At 41.3% G+C, this 25,761-nt stretch overlaps 2 protein-coding genes across 2 annotated transcripts; both read left to right on the top strand.

The window, feature by feature from the left end:
- Positions 1-6,738: 6,738 nt before the first annotated feature.
- Positions 6,739-10,540, top strand: LOC310802805 (uncharacterized protein). Its single transcript, XM_083667369.1, has 9 exons — positions 6,739-6,851; positions 7,146-7,230; positions 7,684-7,787; positions 7,884-7,967; positions 8,173-8,234; positions 8,349-8,435; positions 8,687-8,741; positions 9,071-9,259; positions 9,369-10,540. Exons 3-9 carry the CDS (start codon positions 7,707-7,709, stop codon positions 10,143-10,145), a joined length of 1,335 nt encoding a protein of 444 aa, XP_083523495.1. The 5' UTR covers positions 6,739-6,851; positions 7,146-7,230; positions 7,684-7,706; the 3' UTR covers positions 10,146-10,540.
- A 10,107-nt stretch (positions 10,541-20,647) lies between these two features.
- On the top strand, positions 20,648-24,811 carry LOC310801112 (CD276 antigen-like). Its single transcript, XM_083665102.1, has 7 exons — positions 20,648-20,805; positions 21,749-22,063; positions 22,197-22,466; positions 22,995-23,315; positions 23,551-23,637; positions 23,802-23,840; positions 23,944-24,811. Exons 1-7 carry the CDS (start codon positions 20,724-20,726, stop codon positions 23,976-23,978), a joined length of 1,149 nt encoding a protein of 382 aa, XP_083521228.1. The 5' UTR covers positions 20,648-20,723; the 3' UTR covers positions 23,979-24,811.
- Positions 24,812-25,761: the final 950 nt, after the last annotated feature.

The following is a 25,761-nucleotide window of genomic DNA, read 5'->3' as shown; positions in this document are numbered from 1 at the left end:
CATTACTTTCAAAAAGTTACAGCATACAGAGAAACATGGAGTTCAGCAGTTAACTTAATAAGTGCATCTCAATGGTCTGTTATGGCTTCCTCTCTTCGTCCCCTAGGTGCCCTATGCTCCGATGTGAAATAATTGTTCAGATATGAAAGCAGAATCCACCATATTAGTTTTTAACTTGTTGTCCTGTCTTTTCTCAGTGCAGGTTGAGGCAAGGACACAAGAAGGGGGAAACCACTTTTTACTAGAATGAGATGCAGCCTCTTAGTTGGGTCTATCAGTGGCATGGTCTGACCTGGGTAGGAGTCTCTGGATTGGCTGTGGTGTTGACCCCACCCCCAGAAGACTTGAACAGTGTCTCAATTAATTCAAGGTTCTCTTTAGCCTGTGAAGAAATAGAAAATAGCTGCTTCAGAACTCACAGAAGTCACTGCACCTACTATTGGGGTTGTTGAATTTCCTAAATTAATTTACCAGCCGTCTCTGGACCCTTGCGTTGGGCTGCCTTTCATAATCCGGAAGAATCCGTGGGCCAGTATGAAGCTGTAAATAGAGCACTCAATGTTATGTGAGGACATACTGTATTGTCTGCATAGTAATATTAAACTGGAAATAAACACTTTTAAAGAATATTGCATTTTCTGTAGCTTGTCCTTTCGATACATTTAACATAACCCAATTGCATTCAAATATAAGTTTGTTGAGTAAACACAGAATGACAGAAACATGACAAGCAGACTTACAAGGTAAGGACAACGTCTCATAAACCTTCTGCGCATTTCGGCACTATCAACACGCTCCATTTTCGATTCATAGGAAGAAACAGCACAATGGAGACAAATTCATCAATGTCTCCTATATCCTCACATCTGTCGATATACATCTGCGGTTTGTCTCCTATCTCTGTTTTATTTATAGCCCACATCAAATAAAAATGACGTCACTGTCACTGATTGTGACGTTGTTGAGTTTGACCTTTCCATAATAAGTTGTTGTGACCTGAATATTCAATACAATACAAAAACGTTATTTTCCCCGTGCGTGAATTTATTGTGCCCACGATGAAATCGGGGAGAGGAGTATGGATCGGTCTCTGTCCGTTCGTAGGTCACACAATTCTGAAAAAGTCACACGCTCTGACACCACTGGGACAATTTTTACGAAATGTTGGTCATACGTCTGAATAATTGTCACCAATTCACACAAGGAGGGGCGCTACATCATTCCTGGGGGGACAACATTTTTACTGTACACTTGTTTGATTTTGGGGTGGTGGGCAACAAACAAGTGTCAACACTAATCCACACCACCGGTCGCCATTACAGCGCCAAGAAAACAATGAACAAACAATTCAAGAGAGGAAAATAATTGGTTTATATATTTAAAATATATAATTTTGCTTTCTAAATAAGGTCTATACATTCACTATAAGAGATGTCATTTAACGTGAACAATGACCTTGAAATTAATTGATGATAATAATGACCAAATATTAGGCTATTAGAGTACAATCAATCTAATAACGTGTATTTCATTTAAGCCATATGGTTTTTGACAACCGCCTTACAAGTAGGCTGCACAACAGAGAGCAACAATACAATACAATCACAATACGGTAGAAAGCAAACATTCACAACAGACAAACAAACTGGATTTCAAACCAGTACTTTTAGGATAATATGAATGACAACTTCATTGGACTTCAGTTTTCATAAAGCAGTAGCTGTATAACAGTCAAGAGGCTGAGATGTGCGGATGAAAATGTGTCTTTAAAGTCCATTACCCAAAATGTTGAAGTTCAATAAACCTATTTGAGTTAGATTAATTGACGACACTTAGCCCACATTTCAATTTCTCGAATAAATCATTACATGTTTGTGTCACTTAGGCTACTGCAAGGATAATCTACAAAGGCCTATACTCACCGACCGATAAAGCCTACAGAAGTTATCAATCTTCCACCATAATTGAATCGAATAGTTTTGAGCTATTTCATGAGCCTATGTCCACTCGCTTGTCCAGATTATGACAACCTATCACTCAGCTATTTGGGAAATTTTAGGTCGTCTTTTATGATGTGCATACAAGTGTGACCTGTCATTACGCAATTATTTTGGTCGAAGGAAAGATGGGAGTGCAGTCGGCTTTAAACTATGTAGCCCTCATCCTAGCCCAGACTAGCCCAGACTCAGGGCGTGGAGAGGTGTTTATTGGTGTGTTCGTTTGCTTCTGGGAAACTCAAGAGTAGTCAAGTCAAAATAAAGAACTTTCATTGTAGATGCGATGCCAATACCATTGGTCGACTCCACCCAAACATCCGATCAACTTGCTTTATCTAAATTAATCCAACCTCATGGCTGGTGAAACCAACAAAAGCACGTGTGTCCAGATAAAATGCATTCATTGATATGAATCAATAAGAAAAGATGCCTAACAACAGCCAAATACTTCCTTCTAAAAAAACAATGCTTTCCATAATTATGAACAATGCAGGAGCAATATGGTCACGAGCATTTGTTTCGCATTCCATCTTCAAGCCATTTTAAAATAGCTGCAGAGGTATGTTAATGAAATACATTAGTACAGGGGTGCCCAATACGTCGATCTCTTTTATCTAAACCATCATAGCTGGGCCAAAATTAGCATTTTTATCTGGATATGCTCCTAACCAATTCGACGCAAACATTTTTCAACTACTTATCAAGGATCTTATCAGGTATGCAAGACTATGCCTTGATCATGGATGCGGACATGAACGCGGCTTTAAATCCTGAGGAACAGGATCTGCCTCTTTGTCCAGTTTTATTTCAGATTTCAATCTTTTGGATGCATTCAGAACTATTAACCCTTCAGTTCGGCAACACAGTTTCTTCTCTAATAGACATAAAACCTATTATCGTATAGATTACATATACTTATATTCAGCAATTTCTGAAATACACTGCGCAGTAATGTCTCCTAGCCCTCTGTCTGACCATTGCATTGTCATGGTCAAACTTACCTGTGAGACAGTTGTTTTGGGGTTTTTGTTCATTATGGTGAGGAGACAGAACACACCTGACTTGGTGCCCATAAATAAGGGGACTATGCATACAATTTCATTTTCGAAATGGCGATACCATTTTGAACATACATATGCTACAGTATTTCAAAGGTTTGGCAGCTTTGTGACATCTACAGCAGTAGGTGTGGCTTTTAATGGTTGCCAATTTGTTGAATGTGTTTCCCAGATATTAAATGGCAAACTACAGTATCAGACCTCACCAAAGTTCAAAAGGCTGTAACTTATTAACAGTTATTGGTGATGTACAATTTACTGTCTGCGTGTTCATCAGGCAAGGCTGATGGAGGTAGAAATCATAGGATGGGCTCATTATAATGCATGGAATAGATTTCAATTTTATGGAAAACGTTTATGGAAAAAATCTTTCACAACAGAATAATTTGCGAAATTCACAACAATGATATTATGAAGGATGGAAATATTATGTCACTTTTAAAAGAATATGGGACTGAATTAATCCAAAATTAAAATCAACTGATTGCAGCCTTGCAACAAAATTGGAAGAGGACAATTGGACAAGGAGAAGTTAAGGATTTAGTTTGTCTGCCTCACATTAAAAATCACAAATGGCTGAAAAAGATTAGTATAAATAGATTAGTATACCAGTTTAATTTAAGGTCAAAAACACTGACCGTTGCGCCATAAAGGATACAAGAATACTGGAAACAGATATTTGATGTTCCTATCCCATGGCATCAGCTTTATGAATCAATACATAAATCAACAACAGACTCATCACTATGCTTTTTTTTATTTACAATTTAAAATACTGTATAAAATTATTGCAACCAAAAGAATGCCCATCATATGGGGCATTGAAGAATTACCACTATGCAGATTTTGTAGCAGAACATCTGTTTTAGTATTACCTCCTGGTGTCAGATTCAGGAATGACTGGCAAAAAACAATATTTATCTAAAAAAAATCCTTATAAAAAGCACTGTTGGGTGACTTAGTATCTGGACAATCATTAATCAATATAATCATACTTTTAGCAAAAATATTCATTTTTAAGTTAAATATCTGTGCAGGCTCTAAGAGTTGAAAGTTTCAGGAACACAGCACAATTTAAAAATATATGGCACAAGGAAACCAAGAGAGGGAGGTAAAGAGAAACCAAATTCCAAATTCTTCAGGAAAACCTAAAATTATCAGCCAGAAGGTTGGGTCTTGGACGTAGTTGGGTGTACCAACAGGACAATGACCCCAAACACACATTAAACGTGGTAAAGGAATGGCTAAATCAGGCTACAATTAAGGTCTTAGTATGGCCTTCACAAAGTCCTGACTTAAACCCCATCCAGAACATGTGGAGTGTGCTGAAGAAACAAGTCTATGTCAGAAAGCCAACGAATTTAGTTGAACTGCACCGATTCTGTCAAAAGGAATGGTCAAAGATTCAACCAGAAGCTTGCCAGAAGCTTGTGGATGGCTACCAAAAGCGTGTAATTGAGGTGAAAATGGCCATGGGACATTTAACCAAATATTAGCATTGCTGGATGTATATTTTTGACCCAGCAAATTTTGTCACATTTTCAGAAGACCCATAATAAATTCATAAAAGAACCAAACTTCATGAATGTTTTTTGTGACAAAGAAGTATGTGCTCCAATCAATCCATCACAGAAAAATAAGAGTTGTAGAAATGATTGGAAACTCACGACTGCCATGACATGTTCTTTTGTATGTAAACCTCTAGGCACAACTGTATATATGTGTGTGTGTGTGTGTGTGTGTGTGTGTGTGTGTGTGTGTGTGCGCGCGCGCGCGCGCGCATGTATGCATGTACTGTATGTATGTATAAGTACCAAGTAGATATATTTATATATATTCATAAAAACTGTTGAATGAAACAAACAAAGTACTTACTGTAGGTCCTCTGATGAGGGGCTGGGCAAAAATAAAAAAGTTGAAAAAAAAAAAAGGTTAAAAAATATATAATAATGTCCTCCAATTAGGGGAGGGATTAGAAATGATGCCAGCAATGCTATCAGATAGAACTTAAATTCTATTTTTCAAAGCTGAACTATCCCTTAAAAAATAAAATAAATATAATTAAACAAAAGTTATGTAACCCCACCATGTTACCATACAGTTTAAAAGTGGTTGTTAGTTATACATTTGATTTTATCAAAGAGTAATGTGCTGTTTCAATATGCCTTCTGTTAGAAATTATTTTTATAAAAACAGTTTATTATTGCTATAGGATAAATACATTACCGCAGTGTGCTAAATTTACTAATGTGATGGCCTGTTGATAAATGAGCGATGGATCAAGCATTAGTCCCGTGGTACGTTGGATTAATACATGGAGAGGTTAAGCCAGGTCATCAAGAAGGATGTTGCAACACACGCTTACACAAAAAGCTGTAGTGGAAAAGTACCAGACTAGGGAGGACAAACCAGAGTAGGTATCTTATCTCTAACAGGGCGCTGACTCCGCAGATGGGACGCAGATTGCAATTCTTCTGATGCTTGACAGATGTTGAACTGTCATTTGTTGAACAATTTTCCAGATTTTCAACAATTCATGACAAATTAATAAACTCTAAATGAATTCTAACTGATGATTTAGGTCTGATGATATTAAAGATTTTACATATTTCTTCTGATGTTCTATAGAACAATAGAGTTCATGAATCATATGATGACATATGATTAAAAAGCAACATGATGCTTTTTGACGTAAACCCCAAATGGTGTCTGTGGTTTCTTCTGACCTGTTTGAATCCATTAATCATTTGCTTTGGTTCGACCAAATCTGATAATATCAAAATGCCATGCTGCAACTGCTCAACTAACTGAAACTGGAAACTGATTCTGATGTAGATAAGCTGACAGTGAACTGACCTTGTTAAACCTGTTAAGGTGTGTTAGTATGGTACATTTAAAGACAATATAAGGGTTAGTAATCTCATACCTAGCGAAGAGATCACAGGAAAACAGATGGTCCTAGAACATTTGGAGAAGGCAGTAAAGAGGGGTAAGGTCAGTTTGAGGGGTTGGCTAGAGGTGAAGAAAACAAAGGATTAAAGCGGGAGGAAACAGGATAGAATAATTAAAGATAGGGTAATTAAGTAATCAACAAAGTTGTAAACTGCCAGAACAGAAGGCTTTTGAAAAGAGCCGGGGTGTTAGAAAGGCCCGACTAGACAAACGGCCGCCAGCCAGGTGGGAGTCGCCCACCTTGATGACGAAATGTAATTCTTGAATGTTATTGGTGTATGTAGACAGGAAACAGAAATGTGTTGAATAACCTGTGTGAAATCACGACAAGACAGGTGACTGAGGTAAAAACAGGGTCAACTTTGCAAACCTGAACGGCTACATATTCTGCATGAATAAAGTCTTTGAATGAATCAACAGCTCCGGTTAACAGTATTTTATTTCAAAGTATTGTTACTTAAATTCTACGACATTAGCTTGTTTACCTTTAGGCTGCACCATGAAACAAATAATTGTTTGTGATAGCTTTTACTTTTACTTTAATATCTACATGGGAATTGTTTCTTGTAAATCACATGGCTTGAATTAATTTAAATACCTTTTCCACCTGTTCATTGCTTCACTCGGATCTCATCCGGATCTGTGTGTTTGTTGAAACATAATGTCTGTATGGTGTTGGTGCTCATAACATTGGAACTGTATGCCCACTGCAAGGTACTGCCATCACTACTGCAGACAGAGAGAGAGAGAGAGAGAGAGAGACAGACAGACAGACAGACAGACAGACAGACAGACAGACAGACAGACAGACAGAAAGCGACAAACATAAGAGAATCAAGCAAAGGTAAGCCTGAGGACACTCAGGAAACAGTCTTGCAATGAATGAATGCTGACATATCATATGTTGTTGCAACACATTACATTTGAATGATTGAAAAACAATGCATTGTGCATTTTCAACTAGTAAAATCCAAACATGGGGAGTAAACAAAGTGTCGTTGTACAAAGTGTGCTTGACAAGCGTGGATACACTGTCCTGACCACGGTTGACTGTAGTGTCATCGCTACTTAAGGCTACATAAAAGGGATAAGTTCACTGTATTTTAAGTTTTACCTGTTGTCTGTTGTTGTTTGGCAGCCATCTGAAGAAACTCGCTCAGACATTGAAACCCTCAAACAGATAAATCATCCGCATATTGTAGGACACCAAAAGTCTTTCGAAGGTAATTGATTAACTTTTATCTAGATTTCAGTTAAGTGGGCAATTTATCTCCCACAACAGTGTTAAGCACTTAAGCATTTGGCCAGCTACTGTCTCCAGCACCATACCGGTGTATATGTCTACATAAAGAAAATCATGATTCTCTATGTTTTGTAGTCAAAAAGATAAAAGAAAAGGTCCTAAGGAAATTACACCCTTGGGGGGGAAACAAAAATGTAATTCAGTGATTTTTAAGAACTCCAGCTACAAATGCACTCTCCCTGGCTGGAAACATAGTAGTTTCTGAAAATCACTGAATTAAAAATAGAAATACCCCTAATGGCATCATAGGGAAGAAAATAGGAAATTGCTGTTTTGTAGACAATATGTAAACACTGGTATGGTGCTGGCGATAATGAATATGAGTTACAAATCAATGAAGTGTCCCTTTAACACAAATGACACATTTTCACAGATAATAACAGTTATTATATAGTCATGGACCACTGTGAGGGTGGAAATCTCTCACAAAAGATCAAAGGGCAAATTGAGGCTGGACAAGCATTCTCTGAAGAGCAGGTAAGCAAATGAAATATTTCTGTTCAAGACTGAGCATCACATTCACAACTATTATGCTATGACTAAACATAAATCATGGAATGGATTTCTTCACAGATCATTGACTGGCTTGCTCAAATCTGCATGGCACTGAAGCTTATCCACAACCAGGACCTTCTGCACAGAGGCCTAAGGCCACAAGTAGGGCTGTATCTCTGCTAGGACACTGATTTAAATATGAGCAGTCAATGCTAACTTATTGATTTAAAGGTGAAGTAGTTGGTGGTATGTATGTCGTTTTGGTAGGAGCATAAACTAAATAAATACATGTCATTTTATGTGACAAGAATGGTTCTTTTACTCTAAAATGAATTTTCCTAACATTTTATAATCTACCTTTTTATAGAGCATATTTCTCACAAAATTTGGAACTCTTCGTGTGGGAGAATTTGGACGAGTCAATGAAAAGTATGATACTCCAATAGTTTTAGAGTGGTGGATTGGGCCATCATGTATTTGAAACCATATATATTTGGGGGGTTTTCTGCAGATCTTCTGCTAATGTGTTTATCTTTTTTCCAGTGGAACAAATCCAGCGCCATCAGCGGTTGGAACAGTGAGATATCTAGGTCCAGAGACACTGAGCCAAGGAAAGTATGATGCCAAAAGGTACAAACTGTTGTTATATTCAATGCATCTAACTCCTGATGTACAGTACATGTTGAATATGTTCAAGCTGTAATGGAGGTTGAAACATTTCTAATGCTATTATTAATTTAAAAGACAATTGATGTACCAATCCCAGATTGCCCATTTAATGCTGTATTTCTTATATTTAGTTAGATATTGTTGGAGGGAAGATTTTGTATCATTCAGATCTGTCAATAAATATTACAATACATATTCCCTCTCCTTTGCAGTGATATTTGGTCTATGGGATGTATCCTGTATGAATTGTGCATGCTAAAATGTTCAGTAAGTAAAACATCAATTTCCTCTTTGTGTCTCAAATGTTGTTTGAGAGTGACAACTACTTTGACCCAAATGACAAATTCACCTCTTTCTAACCCTGGAAGTAGTCTATGGAAATGGAAAGAATGCAATCCATGCTATAGTCCTGTTCATCTATGCACCGAATCTAACTGCTAAGTTTAGCATTTTCCAACCAAAAACCAATAGAAGTCAATGCATTGTTTGTTTCCATCGATTTTGGGTCAGAAAATGCAAACGGTTAGTGGTTTCTGACAGTGGCTAGACATAAATAAAGCATTGATTGCAGTCAAACTACTGTATCCATTTAACAGTTCACAGGAGCAAGTACACTCAAGCTTATACCCCAAATACTGCATGGTCCTTACCCATCTCTGCCAGAGAGCTTCTCATCTGAGCTCTGCAGCCTCTTGAGTGACATCTTTCAGAGGGATCCTGCGATCAGACCTTCAGCTGGGGAAATCTTGGGGTACCCCTTCATTATCAGTTTCCTCATTAAAAAGGTTTGTCCGCAAGATCAGTCTACCAAATTGTCTGTCTCTCTGTCTGTCTGTGTCCATCTATGCAGCTTCCCCTCCACCACTGAATATATCTCTACATACACTTTCACAGAATGTGAAAACTGTGAAGAAACTCCAAACAAACTTGCAACAGCTGAGGGAGCTGGCAGATGGTTTGGAGCGTGTGCACCAGGGCACCACCATTGGCAGTCTGACTGGCAGTGTTGTTGGGGCAGCTGGAGGGATCACCTCTATAGTGGGCCTCATCTTGGCTCCCTTCACCCTTGGTGCCTCCCTGATTGTCACAGGGGTGGGTCTGGGAGTGGCTGTGGCTGGTGGAGCCACAGCCGGCATATCAAACATCACCAACATGGTCAACCAGACTGCTGATAAAGAAGCTGTCAGGAACATCGTCAAGGAGTTCCAGGAGAAGATGACCTCGGTAGCGACGTCTCTCCAGGATATCATGGAGGGCTTAAAGGAAATGGAGCAGCATGGCTCCACTGATGGAGAGAGTCCCACTCTCAGTCCTGTGAGGCTGGCAAGGGTTGTGACCGGGACAGGGAGGGGCCTAATGGGCATCACAGAGCTCTCCCGATTGGTCCAGGTAGCCAACCTGGGCAAGGTGGCAGCCCAAGCTGCCAGGGCAGTACGCGTAGCAGAGATGGCAACTGGGATATTCTCTAGTTTCTTTGTGGCGGTGGATATCTTCTTCATCGTCGTGGATGCCAAAGAGATTCATAACATCAGACAAGCGAAGGCGGGAGAACCAACGGCTGAGATAAAATCTGAAACAATGAAATTTGTCCAATCAATCAGACAGACAGCTGAGCAGCTTCAGGAGAGCCTGGACGAGCTGAGAGATGTCTGTCATTCCTTAGATATTTGAATATGAATATATTTATGATTGAATTTCCTGACCCAGATACCCAGATACTGGCTTGAAGAGTAGGCTCATACTGTACCATCTGATTTGAAATGCTTTCCCAAATCAGCTATGATTGTACAGTACCGTCTCTACAGTACATCTCTATCATTCATATTCAAAATTCCACTAAAGTTTAAAGTGCATTGTATTATGTATGATTATGAAATATGTTAGAAAGATCAAGTTTGATTTCATTTAATTGTGTTATTAATTACTAAAATCAAAAGGAATTTTCGATCTGTTAATCGTAATATTCTGCCTGTTGTTATAATTTGGTTTTATAAAAAATGTGTGATTTTATTGTTTTGTATTATTAAATGTGTAAAATATTGATCAATAAAACTAACATAACCACACCGTAGCCTCTCCTCCTTTCAAAGAAATTCAAATGACTGGAATGCAGAATGACCCCTGTCCCACTAATTCATATTTTTGACATTTAGCAGATACTTTTATCCAATGCAATTTACAACAAGTACATTTGTCTAAAGCAAGTGAATCATCTATACATCAGTCATCATAAGCAAAAATATATGCTAGGACCAGGTGCCATTGGCAGTCACAATGCAAGAATAAGGAAGGATTACTTAATAAAAATAAAAAAAATACAGTCGAGGAACTGTACAGAGGGGTATTGGGGGGGTGAAGGAGTCTTCACCCGACTCAGGGCGGAGATCCTGACAAGGGTTGAGCTGGGAAGGGCCTAGGTGGCATTACAGAGCTCATCAGGTGGCTGCCCTAAGTTAATGTTTTATTATATAGTTATGTATCTTTTTTGATCTCTCATGGGGATGTGTGTGTTCTTGATATGTATTTTCCAAATCAATAACTGTTAAAATGAGTGTAGAGTAGAGCATTATAGCATTATAGAATGGTTAAATCAATAAGTCAATCTTAATCAATCAAATTTAATCTAATACATTTGGTTTGAGGTTTGGTATTTTGACCTGGTCATTTTGAAAGTAGCTCGCAAGCCGAAAAAGTGTGGGCACTTTTTAAAATAAATCCTACCTTATGGCTGGTGAAGCCAACAAAAGCACGTTTGTCCAGATAAAATGCATTCATTGATATGAATCAATAAGAAAAGATGCCTTACAACAGCCAAATACTTCCTTCTAAAAAAACAATGCTTTCCATAATTATGAACAATGCAGGAGCAATATGGCCACGAGCGTTTGTTTCCCATTCCATCTTCAAGCCATTTTAAAATAGCTGCAGAGGTATGTCAATGAAACATTAGTACATTCACCAACAGGACATACAGTATTACAACACTATAAGCGTGCAATAATAATGATTGATAATGATTTGCTCATCCCTGTGTGACAGACACTCGGTCATATCGGATCCTTGATTCCATAAGTGATGTATTAACTAATTATAAACCATTTATAAACCCTTTACAAATGTCACCTTAATGTAAAGTGTTACCGCATTACCTAGGCTCTAATGTGATGAGGAGAGAACACAGGTCGCTCCAGATTAATTGTTTTTCTGGTGTGATCTATGATGCGAGACACACTACACACACATGCACGCTCACGCACGAACGCCCACACACACACACACGCACACACACAACCTGGAGCTTGGCAGCCTTTTGGCAGACTGCCTCTGAAGACTCCTGCCCGTCCACTCTCTGCAGCCCCCTCCAGTGGCTGTTACATGCTATACATTATTTAGTCGACAACTGTTTTCCTTTCCTCATTTCAATACTCTGTATATATAGATAGACAGACAGACAGACAGACAGACAGACAGACAGACAGACAGATAGACAGATAGACAGATAGATAGATAGATAGATAGATAGATAGATAGATAGATTTGATATAAAATGCCCTAAAGCTGAGGAGAAAGCATAGTGATTGCTGTGGTAGGTAGGAATCCTATGTACTCCATTGTGGCCCATGTTGCATCCGACCTGATGCTCAATTGAGAATAAAATCAAACATTATTGCCTACTTACCTTGGCTGTAGCTGATTCACCCAGACACAGTTTTTTCACAAACATGCTACAACATTTTAATTTTCATACCATAATAATCCGTGGGAATCGAAGGTATATGTTGTTGTGACTTCTATGTATTGAGCAGAGAAGAAACTGTGTGCAGTATTAACAAACACAATGTAGAGTGGCATCATGCCAAAGAAACTGCCTGCAGATTTGAAACACACACACACATACACACATACACATCCAAGGTTACCTGGCGAGATATCTTGTATTTTCCCCAGGAGTGGGTTGACTCATCATTGGGTATGAAAAATGGACATTTCCGGTCAAGAACGGTGTGGAGGTATAGCATTGTTTGAGCACAACACAACTGAGAATGCTAAGGACGATGATTGTAACCTCAGACGTGTTCTATCAAAACTACAACAAAGCTTCTAACCCTTGACTTGGGGCCGTTATTTTCATCAAGAAACAAGGATATCTAACAGAACGCAGCCTTGATGATTCATCTCCACAGAGAAAGCATGGAAAATGGGGTTGCATGTCAATGTCTCACTTAACTCAATGCTGCTACATGAACCTAGCATTCTATGGATTCTATGGCAGTCTTCACAGTTCTATAGAAGGCTGCAAAAGTCTTTCACTGAGATGTGAATCGCTGTGTGACCATGAGAGAGATCGACAGGGGAAGAGATACACAATGTGCAATTGCACAGATATTCAGAGTGATCTGAATAAAAGTCTTTCCTGTCGTCTGAGGAACACTTCCTCAGACTGTTAGCTGACAGAGGGAGGTCACATGTGAAAAAACAGAAAGTCATAGCAATAAGCGTTGTTCATCTTCAAATAGCTTTCCGTTGGTTTACGAATAAATCAATGTCATACGCAAAAGTGAGTTTGCTTTATTTTGAACCCTTGTTGTAACAGCAAAACCAGACGCATCCTGTGAAGAAGCTCATATGACATAATAATCCAGCGTAGTGCTCTAGCCTGTGATTCAGTTTGATGTTCAGACCTGTTCAGACCTGCCTCCCCAAAGACATAACCTGCAATTTAAAGTGCTCATTCCTGTAATCTCTCTACCCCTTCTCTTTCTCTCATGCGCTCTCTCTCTCTCTGTCTGTCTCTCTTTCGTTCCATCTTTCTCACACACACACAAACATACGCACACACACACACACACACACACACAAACTCCTCCTGGTGCGAGTGTGAATAATGAAGTCCTATGGCTGTTCGACAGATCCAAAGGCCTTTGTTTGGTCTCTTGAGTTAAATGCCAGAGACAAATATGAATCACCATGAACCCTCTCACCTGCAGACCCTCCAGCCTTCAGACCCCCTCCACCTGAAGCCTCTCCAGCCTTCAGACCCCCTCCACCTGCAGACCCTCCAGCCATCAGACCCCCTCCACCTGAAGCCTCTCCAGCCTTCAGACCCCCTCCACCTGCAGACTCTCCAGCCTTCAGACCCCCTCCACCTGCAGACCCTCCAGCCTTCAGACCCCCTCCACCTGAAGCCTCTCCAGCCTTCAGACCCCCTCCACCTGCAGACTCTCCAGCCTTCAGACCCCCTCCACCTGCAGACCCTCCAGCCTTCAGACCCCCTCCACCTGCAGACCCTCCAGCCTTCAGACCCCCTCCACCTGAAGCCTCTCCAGCCTTCAGACCCCCTCCACCTGCAGACCCTCCAGCCTTCAGACCCCCTCCACTTGAAGCCTCTCCAGCCTTCAGACCCCCTCCACCTGAAGCCTCTCCAGCCTTCAGACCCCCTCCACCTGCAGACTCTCCAGCCTTCAGACCCCCTCCACCTGCAGACTCTCCAGCCTTCAGACCCCCTCCACCTGCAGACTCTCCAGCCTTCAGACCCCCTCCACCTGCAGACTCTCCAGCCTTCAGACCCCCTCCACCTGCAGACTCTCCAGCCTTCAGACCCCCTCCACCTGCAGACTCTCCAGCATTCAGACCCCCTCCACCTGAAGCCTCTCCAGCCTTCAGACCCCCTCCACCTGCAGACCCTCCAGCCTTCAGACCCCCTCCACCTGAAGCCTCTCCAGCCTTCAGACCCCCTCCACCTGCAGCCTCTCCAGCCTTCAGACCCCCTCCACCTGCAGACCCTCCAGCCTTCAGACCCCCTCCACCTGAAGCCTCTCCAGCCTGTAGGGCTGGTGCCACACAATCCTCCCCAGGTCCCCAGGCTCCACGACACAACCCTCCCTCCCTCCCTCCCTCCCTCCCTCCCTCCCAGAGGTGAGAGACTATACAGTGAAAGGGATGCTTTATCAAGATACACATGGAATACAGCATGATGTCCTTGGTAACACACACACACACACACACACACACACACACACACACACACATACACACACACACACATAAACCTATTTCCATATGAATACTTTTTTATTCTGGCGATAGGCTAGATAAAAGGCTGTGTACCGTTGACTTTGCAAAGACACTAGGGTTGTATAACAACTATAACTAGAGAGAGAAACAGAGAAACTCAGAAGACTGAGAGGGGTATGCAGCAGATATAGAGAAAGACGGAGAAGGGATAAAGAAAGAGAGAGAGAGGGAGAGAGAGAGAGAGGGAGAGAGAGAGAGAGAGAGAGAGAGAGAGAGAGAGAGAGAGGGAGAGAGAGAGAGAGAGAGAGAGAGAGAGTTAGATCTTTGTACTAAGACCTTTCCACTCCATCAGGTATCTGGGACACACCAAGCAGTGCCACCATAGATCACACCCACCCAGTGGAGGCTGGTGGAGGCAGAAATAGGAGGACAGGCTCATTGTAATGAATGGAATGAGGAATGGTGTCAGTGTGTTTGATACCACTCCTCAGTCCGTTCCATGCATTACAATGAGCCCGTCCTCCGATTTCTACTTTCATCAACCTCCACTGAGCCCACAATAGATCTATCCACCATAGATCACACTAGCAGTTCATATACATGCAATTTGCTCTTCAAATTTCTCCAAATTGATTGGATATAAACATGTCTTGCCAGGGATGATTGTTGTCAAATGTGACATACAGTACATGAAATAGCCGGACGTGAAATGCACTAGTGTTTTGTTATCTTTATTTGTACGATTATTTGCAGTCAGAGCTGGCTCTTCCTATAACCTACCAACCACCATAGTCCCCCAACCACTAAGGGCCCCAGAGTGCAAAATGTTTTAAATAATAATAAAACACTTTTTATTGTATTTGTTTTGCTTGGGAGATATAGCTATTGTTTTATTTTTATTCAATTTATTCTAGAATGTATGTATGTGTGTGTGTGTGTGTGTGTGTGTGTGTGTGTGTGTGTGTGTGTGTGTGTGTAGGGGGGGGTTTGCAGTTATAAAACACGATTGCAATAACTGAAACAATATGGAAACCACGTCTGCAGAGTTACAGTGACCGTACCGTATAGCCCTGCTACTTTACCATGCATACGATATAGCCACCAGCCCAGTTTACTGTCTACGCAATCCTCATTGAGTGGTAAGCTTTATGTCCCTGTCAGGCAGCATGACAACTCAATGTGTTGTGTCAGCAGTCACCACGACAAGTGATGTATCCCCTACGCCAGGCTGCCACAGCCACAGCCACAGATGACATGCTAATTCACTGGAATCAAATTCCACTGACACTTTAATTGATCTGTGAGTGAGTGACTGAGGAATGCAAGGACATGCATTGAGGAACGCAAGGGGCAGTGTGTTCGTCTTTAGGACAGGGGAGGCCGGGGGAGGGAGACAAGCTCGTTGTAATATATCAAACACACGTGTTTCATTCCATTCCATGCATTACAATGAGCTCCTCCTGTGATTTCTGCCTCCGCCAGCCTCCCCTGCTGTAGGATTGACAGGACTGTAGGTCAGTCTTCTAGTCACACTCGTCACATCGTCAACGTCACCAGGTTGTGGAACAGAGAAGGATGTGACAACAAAATGAGATCCGTATAGTCTCATATTGATGCTGGACATAATTGGTTATTTATATTTCTTGAATAACAAGATTCTTCAAATGTTCCATTCTGCATTCATTTACTGTGTAGTTGAACCTAAATAAGCTAGAATGTTTTGGCTGTATTGACTATAGCATGGAATATGATCCTGCTGCTGCCGGGGATACCATGTGAATACAGCTGTCGCTCGTGCATTGTCTGATATATAGTCCTTGAAATATTTTCGTCTCACCAACATTAGTTCCGAATGTCATTCTTTCACTTCTGATTGCGCTCGCGTTGTTTGAACACTGACATATTTCAACACGGTGGAAAGGAGAAGAAGGGAGGGAATAGCAAAGCAGTGACAACCCTCCTCTCACCCCCAAGTTCACCCAGGAACAACACAGGGGGGCATCCCAATAATCTGAAGTGGCTTCCTCTCCCGGTCTCCTCTCCTTGTCTCCTCTCTCTCTTATCTGCTTTGAAAATGCAGGATAGGTGAAAGAGATTTGTAAAATGGCCAACGGAAATGTACTTTCACCTGTACTTTCACCTGTCACCTGTCCAGTTTTTTTGTTTGTTTGTTATCAACTAAGATGAAAGCAAGGTGACAGGGAGAGAAAGCCACTCTAGGCTATAGAGAGGCAACCAGGGACACCAACGATACTGTCAGAGGAACAGGACGGTTGCCAGGACGGAAACATCATAAATATACGACACAATAGCCTGTTTAGTCAATTAGGATGCATATTAATTAGATGAAATGACTGTATGGGTCCTCGGGGGCTTCTGGGGAGCAAATGAGCTGAGGAGGGACTAATTAGGATGATGTAATCAGCCTCACAGAGCACCACGCTTCCCGCTGCAGCAACAGGACCGGCTAATTGATGTACCTGGTTCATTAACGTCGGGGGTGAAACCGAGTGATGACGTGCCAGCTTTTGTGAATGGGTGATGAACTCAGAGGTCTGGGTGGTAATGCCCTCAGGGTTTACACCCCTCACTCAACGGTCAGCTGACAGACACTGTAGCGGTTGGGGGGGTGGGGGGGAGTAGTCATAAAGATTTAGTGTTTCATAGTGTTTAACATTCAGACCCCAAAGAAGGGATCAGGCACCCTGATTACCATGTGTTGTACTGATGACTGCCCTACATGGTTGTCAGACATGAAAGACATCTTAATGCATCCTACATTAGAGGACAGCCTGTACCCAATAACACTTTACCTGACAGTCCCCTCTTAGCTGGTATACTTTACCTGCTATCTACTGAGAAATGATGTGGTACACTCTTATGTGGTACAAAAAAAGGGTTCTTCATTTGTCCCAGTGGGACAACCGTCACATCTACTTCTTCCACGCACATTTCATTTACAGTAATGCTGCCACCTGCTGGCATTAATCAGTATGAATGTAATATAATCCCTTTTTTTTAAGAACCGTATTACTTCATACAATGAAATGCAAGTATAAAATGTACCACAATATCAGATTATAAATCTGAACAACTTTTATTTGGCTAGAAAACTCAATGAACCTGAACATAGAAATGACATAAAGATTTCCAATTAAAAAAAAGAAAACATTATATTTTCCTTTGCGTAACACAAACACATTTTCACATATGCAAACAATAACAGTAAACAACAATTAACCATATGTAAAAGTCCATTCAACATTTCCCCATTTCCCTCTTTTTTTAAATCTTAAAGTCACATCTGTTGACTGTATCACGGACGGCGAATGGCAGGCACCGTAGCTTTCGCTGAGTCGACTGTATCTCAGGTCTCACCTTTACCTTGTGAATGAAGTTAACCGCCACACCAGTCCTTGAGTCCACTGTAGTGTGCTGTACGGGTTCGGTTGCAGGAGTAACTTCAGTAGTATCAACAAGTAACTCCGTAGTGAGCCCCCTACAGCTTGAAGTGAAACATTGCAGGTCAGTTTATTTCTCAGTGTTCAAAACTGTTTGTATGTTTCTCACTTCCTTCACGGTAGATGTAAACATAGTGCTATTTAGTGTTCACTACACTGCTGTAGCTGATTGAGCTGGGCACTTTGGGTTATTTACAAGATGAACTGAAGAACCACACCGGTACCACGTCTTACCAGCGGCTGGAGTGTTGTTCTGCTTTGTAGGAGAGCGAAAGGAGTTTGGCTGTTGAGGCTTGAATTTGTGGGATTGTAGAAAAGCAGGGGGTGGCGTCCTGAGTAACATGGACATGGATCCAATTTCCTAGTCTGGAACAATCAGACTGAATATGACTCGCTTCAGTCTGGTTCAGTCTGGTTTAGTCTTGTTCCAGGCTGCCAGTTTCTCCAAGTGTGGTTGATTCACCTGTGATTTCAGATTCCACTAGATGTTTCTGACCAGGAGTTTTACTGCTGGATGTGAATTGTATTTGAACTGAGGAGCACACACACTGTGGAGTGCAGCAACTGTACCGGGGGGTGTAGGTTCACTTCCCTGTGTGTGTGTGTGTGTGTGTGTGTGTGTGTGTGTGTGTGTGTGTGTGTGTGTGTGTGTGTGATCTGTGCATGTGTGTGTGTGTGTGTGTGTGTGTGTGTGTGTGTGTGTGTGTGTGTGTGTGTATGTGTGTCTTTGCTCTTTCCCTTTCTAACTCATACCTTTTTACCGGCTGCATCTCAGTGGGGTCCACTGGGGTCTTACTGGGCTGGGAGATGCATCCGCTCACCTACAGTACACACAGGTAATGCACATGCACACACACACACACACACACACACACACACACACACAAAGTAAGATTTGAGTATATAACATATAACACTTCAAAGTTGATAAAATACTCAATACACATAATGAATTACTTCACATCTCAGTACACTTACAATAATACACACTACTTACAATAATAGACTCATGACTCAATGTCAGGTCTAAATCATAAGACAGCTCTATTTATGTCACGCACAGATCACAACCAGCTGATTTCACATGACATTCATTATGCCGAACAAGACAACATTTTCCAATTCTTACCTCCTCAAGGACGCTGATGAAATAGGCTGCAAAATATAGCACACAAGTGAGTTGATAAAGCGATTTATTATCATTTGGGGGAAGAATTAATGAGAGAGGGGTAGATACATATACAGCAGTATCTACCAAAAGAATGGTATGATTAGGTAATTAGGTATTCTTCATTGTCTTCATCTCTGTTTCTCTCTCCATTCATTTTGATCATTGTGGACATTGATTGTAGAGCAGATCTCTCAACCTCTGAGTAACCACATATACAACAGCATAGATTTTGGAATGATACAGTAGTAGAATGTGAGAAACAAATATCATCTGCCCTGAAAATGTTTTTATGGGATTGATCACCAACAAAATGTATGAAATAATTCCTAAAATGCATTTTAACAGGCAAATAGCACTAGATTTCTATGACCTATCTGTTGTGCTACATGAATTTGGCAACATATAATTTGAAGCTATACAGCTATCATTTGTTTACAAAATCTCTTCTGTCAACAAAAACATAAACAATAGAGTAATAACTCATTATTTATTAGCTTATGAAGAGGTACACTTGTTCTTCTCTCAAAGTGTATCGGAGTCATAGTAGTCATAATCAAGGAGAATATTTCTTTCTTTTTTTTAAATGACTTGTAAAATAACTGCTACTGTAGTTGCTTTAATTATTTTATGGGGTGATGTCCCAGACACAGATTAAGCCTATTCTTGGACTAAATTACATTTTCATTTACATTGAAAATCTCTATTGAAAATGAATCTAGAATTAGGCTTAATCTGTGTCCAGCTGTGCACATCTGAAAAAAAGTTGCGCTACGCAGCAACTGGCGGCAAATTCAAATGTGCGTAACGCAGCAACCGGCGGTAGATGCAATGCTGCGCATCCGGCACAAATGGGTTAACTCCGCCGCATTGTTGTTAGCTAGCTAACCTGCATGGTGCGTATGGGCAGGGCACATATGCAAGCACTATCAATGCTATGATTGGCTGCGTAGCGTAAGTAAACCGTATCGTATCATTGGCTGGACACCTGTCACTCACTGTGTTACATTGAAAAATGGAAAAAATGGAAAAATACAAAAAACACATTATTGGTCTAATTAATTAGATTAGATTAGGTCTAATATTAGATATTAATTAATACGTTTATGGTGAATTTTATTTTATGCGCTGCATAGATTTTCTTGTGCGCTGAGAATGTGCGAGCAGTGCGCGATTGCGCAGGCGCGCAGTTTAGAGGGAACATTGGGTGTGATGTCTGCTGATCCTCTCACTGTCACTGGAGGCCTGGAATATATCTGTTTCATATGCAGTAGGTGACACAAGAAGAGCCATGGTGGCACAGCACTATAGTATATGCACTTTACAGTGCCAGGACAATTGCACTAAGCAAGGTGAACATTTAGTGGCATTTCATGGGTGAGGCAAGTATTTCCACCAACAATGATTCATCAGCCATTCATATAATGTATGAAGCATTATACAATCAATAGGCTTTGCTCTCTGTACTTAGTCATGCAACAGTGAACAAAAATGTGACTGGACTGCATTTTTCTCATAGTACAGATGAGAGGGTGACAGGTAAAGAAGTGAAAGCAGAGCTGGGTATTGGATTCTCTTCATAGCACAACACTGAGAGCGGAGGCTATGTCCTTAACAGAGGAGAGTCCAGTGGTCATTCTGCTGAGTCTGCTGATTCTACTGACCGTCCCAAACACAGACGGGACAGGTGAGTCCACCTGTGTCTTTACCTGAGTCTACCTGTCTCTACCGGTCTTGTCTTGTATCTACTTGACTCTACTTGTTGTCTCAGCCTGGTCTCACACCGCACTAGTATGGAGTCACTCCCCAAGGGAATACTTACACTTGGACAAGGTGTAGTACATGATCACAGTACATGATCATTTTATATGATGCAAATGTTGGTTTACATATGATCACACAAAATTAAAGGCACCATGCTCTGGGCAGTATTTAGACAATCATTTCCAGGTCTGTATCATTTTGGAATATTTTTTAAGAATGCCTGAATAGAGGTACAGTATCAACAATTGTGTATTTAGTTAATGTCTCCTCCTCACAACAAGAGTATTAACCAGGAAACATTGTGTGAATAACTGATAAGAAGTTGCTGAATGACATTCCTGCAATCTACTCAGTCTTGTTTCGATTCTGAACCACTGTGAAGAAATCACTTTGAGTTTCCTGGAAGAGAAGGGCCGTGCCTTTTTGTTTGGGGGTAAATATTCACAACTCCTATTACAAGGTTAGGCAACTACCTGGGGTAGATTTTCTTCTAAGCAAAATACTTTTTATTTATATAATAAATTATCTACACTATAGGCTGCATTATTACACTGCAAATTGACCACAAAAAATAGCCCCATCTGACAAATTGCCTGCATTTCATTTATGACAATAACATAATGATTGTATTCCTTTATTACAATCACAAGGGCTAACACTCCCATCCGCTTCCACCAGCATTCCTGATAAAAAAATATTTTTCAATAGGAAAACACCTTGGGAGGCCACGTTAAACAGTTTATGTGCCAGATTCGGCACACGGACCACCAGTTGCTGACCCCTGTCCTATCAGATGTGTCTCCTGTCAGATAAAAGCAAGGACTTTCTGGCTATTGGTGAATCTGTGCTTATCCACTCTTCCACAGACCCCCCTGTAAGGTGTGTGTTCTCTGAGAAGTGTGTGATACCCTGCCGCTTCCAGCCCGGCAGTGATGAGGTCATTCACTGGCTCCATGGGTCACAGGAGGTAGCAGTCCACACCTACTACCAAGGCATTGACCACCTTGAGCAGCAGAACCAACGTTATAGAGGGAGAACATCCCTTTTCAAAGACAACATCGCACATGGCAACGCATCACTACAACTCAGAGACGTCACAATTGAGGACCAGGGCAAATATCAGTGTTACACCAGCACTCTCAAAGGCAACAACAACCTTTTCATCAACCTGGAAGTGGAAGGTAAGACACAGACTACCTACCTACCTGCCAACCTGTCTGTCTGTCTGTCTGTCTCTTTGTCCTTGTAATGTCAAATCAACTGCCTGCCTCCCCTATGTATAGTATATTTTGTCTGATTCTAACTATGTTGCAGCACCAGTCCACTCGGTGGACATACAGTTATCAGGTGACATCATCACCTGCATTTCCAGAGATATCTACCCCGCCCCTGAGCTCACCTGGTCCACTGACCCGCCCTCCTACAGCCAAAACTTTCTGAACTCTACCAGCATCAAGAAAGACAACCAGGGACTCTATGACATCACCAGCTTTCAAAGCATTGTAGGAAATGTCACAGACATTGTTTACATCTGCTCCGTCACTGTCGACACAAGGATAAGAAGAGCTTCTCTGAGACAACAAGGTGATCAATCAACTGGTCATAGCAGATTTGGAGCACAGTGCTCAAATGATGATATGCCAAAACGTCTGTTGAACAGACTGCTGGTGTTGTGTTTGATGATGGATAGATCTCCACAGATTACGGTCCAGATCTAGTTGCCAAATACAATCCAGCCTGTAAAAATGGCTGAACTGCCAGCCAGTCAAAGCCAGCCAGGTTTTAGCTTTTTTTTTTATCCACGGTATGGCTTTGGTTTGACAACTAGAGCGAGATCCCAAACCTAAGCCAGATCTTCCTAATTTGAACAAAATGGTCCCATGCAACTTTAGCGACTCATGCCAGAGCTTGCCCCAAAGCAAAACTGTCAACGCTCCCACAGTGCAGATCTCCCATATTCTGGCCAGATCTAGCCTGGAGTCGTCTGCTCTCTGGGATCTATCTGTCCCACCTATTCCACTATCAATTATCTACCACGTGTTTCACAAATCTCTGTGAATGTCCTGTACTGTAAACACAAAGATGATGCTACAAGCTCTTCCAACATTTCAGCTCCAGTCCTGGGTTCTGCAAGCGGTGAGATATCAGTCCCCTGCAGTGGCCCAGAGGCCCTCACCAGCTTTAACATCACTTGGACCTTTAACCACACAACGCCCATCCTCACCTACACTTACACCAGCACCAGCCAGACAGCTAAACCACAGGTCCAGGACCGGTGGAAGGACCAGGTTGAGGGAGTGTCTGACGCAGGCAGCCTTCAGCTCCACAGGCTAACATTGGAGCATAAGGGGACCTACACCTGTGAACTCCGCACTGCTGGAGACACATATGTAACCCTTACCCACCTGAACACAGCTGATAAACTATCTGAAGGTAATAAATACAAGCATTTATTTAATAGATTTTGATCACCTGTCTGATTGTAATATCAACTAAACGTAACTGAATGTTGATGCTGATGAGTGCTGCAAAACCTACTCACTGGTTTAACTCATCTTAACCACGTAAAACGTCCTGATAGCCCTAGAAATGTCCTTCTTGGGAGTACTGGTAAAATGTTCCTTGTTTCTTTTGTCTCTTGGAATGCTTTGTCCTTGCCCACCTGTAGATCAACTGAAATGGATCATTCCGACTGCTGTGGGTGTTCTGGGTGTTTTTTTGGTTTCGGTACTAGTCATAACCTGGAAATGTCGAGGTAAGCTACTTGTTTTCAACAATCCTTTGCTATGCTATGTTACTCCTGCTTGCGAACCAAATTTCCGATCAGGGATAATAAAGATTGAACTGAACAGAACTGAAACTCAACCTGATAAAAAATATGATCACACTCTTAAATTCTTCTTTGTCTGTACTCAACAGGAAAAAAATATTCTAAGAAAAAACAAGGAGTTGGAACTCGTAAGTATCCTAATTACCTTACTAACAGAGAAACTATATTGTATATGGCAATTTTTTTAAATTAGCTCTGCTTTCATGGTAAATGCATTGTTGTATTCTCCAGGTGAGGACAATGAAAATCCGATGTTGTCGGAATAAGGGGAAATTAAACTTCAGCATTTCAATCCACCCGACTAGAGCTGACACACTGCCATGGTGGGGTAGCTTGTGCATGTCTGTGACCCTGTGGACTGCACCTATAGGAGATGAAATTAGGCTCCTGGCAGGTTCAACCATGTCTGCTATGACATGTGGTAGAGACCAGACAAAGATTACCTCCCTGGCTCCCCAGGTTTGAAAAAGACTTGAAACCAAAATGCTAATCCAAATGTTAACCCCTGAAGAAGGACTACCCTTTCCAATGGGACAAATGAAGCAGGCTGGTGAAAGCCCCTGGGAAGTCAGTCTGTGGAAAAATCTTCTTACAACTGAGACGTGGGAAGAGGAATGTTCATACAATGCACAAATTAGGAAAGGCCACACAAGTCACCCAGGCAATGAAGGAATACAACATCCAATTACTAGGCAGAGGTGCCATGCCCATAGGGGGCACAAGGACACAACACTATATATTGTTTATACTGTTTATATTTTTTAGTACTTCTATTTTATTTTATTTCATTCTATTTTTATTCTATTATTAGAATCTTGAATCTTGAATCTATATGTATTTTTGTAAGGAACTGGTGTTAAGCCACATGTGGAGGCATGTAGCCTAGAGGTTAGAGAGGCTTGCCAGCAATTGGTAGGTCGCTGGTTTGATCCCTACCCCAGGAGGGAGCAGGATCTGAGCTGGTTGCTGGCATCATCTACAGTAAGGTGCTTACCACTGCCATTGTGCCCTTGAGCAAGGCACTTAACCCCTAATTGCTCCAGGGGTGCCAAACTATGGCTGGCTCTGATCTCCAGGTGTGTTGTGTGTGTGTGTGTAGGGGGGGGGGGTGCAATAAATAACACATTCCTAACAATCTGATTGCAGCATTTGTTTGATGTGATGTGTATTTTAGGTCAATACATGTTGTTAACTGTCACAGGTGGTCTTTAGTCTGGGTCACTTATTAAATACTTGCAATGGGGGCATGTCTGTTTTACGTTGTGGAAATGTCCTCAAAGACTCCAACGCAAGTTGCTTTAAAATTGTTAACCTTTAGGGCAGTCATACTCACAGGTCATAAGTGATTATAAACATCGATTACAGATGTTTTTAGAAGATGGTTGAGTAAATTAAATGTCCCATAGATGATGGTGTGAAAAAGGCTGTACGTATTGTGACGAGGTAGAAAGCAAACAACCTATAAGCTACAAATTAGTGCCTAATAAGTCTTCCCTATTATCACTATTCCTATTATTTCCAGAAAAAAAATCATTGACTAAAACAATGTGTGCATGAATAGATTGTGGTTGCATTGAAAACTAAAAGCTTTTCTCTCTCTAAATGTTGTGTGGAGTTGCTACGAAACCAAGCCACTTAATACACAAGAATCACAACCAAAGGAATGAGATCTCAATCAGAGTTGTATTGAACTTTGAAGGGAAAGGGGAGGGGGAGAGATCAAGGGTATCTTTCAGGTAGTCCGTAATCCGGGAGAATTGTCGTGGGTCGAGAGCTGGGGTCGGTACACGGGCAGATTCTCTTACGGTCCGGGTCGGGTCTTTCAGCGGGGTAGTCAGATGGTCGAGGTTCGGTACGCAGGTGGGTTCTCCTATTCAAACAGGTCAAAACGATGAATGGCACACAGCACGCTCACTTCACATCGCTATCACGTGATCGCTATCACTTCACTGCAAAATCGAATAATATCACAGATAACTCCATCCGTAATATTCCCAGGATAAAAACAATTTTAAAATAAAAAAAAATCATCAAATGTCTTGCTCCGCG

The sequence above is a fragment of the Argentina silus genome (assembly GCF_951799395.1).
Source record: "Argentina silus genome assembly, chromosome: 1".
Lineage (NCBI taxonomy): Eukaryota > Metazoa > Chordata > Actinopteri > Argentiniformes > Argentinidae > Argentina > Argentina silus.
Note: the sequence above shows the minus strand (reverse complement) of the source record. Positions and strands in the feature narration are given on the sequence as shown.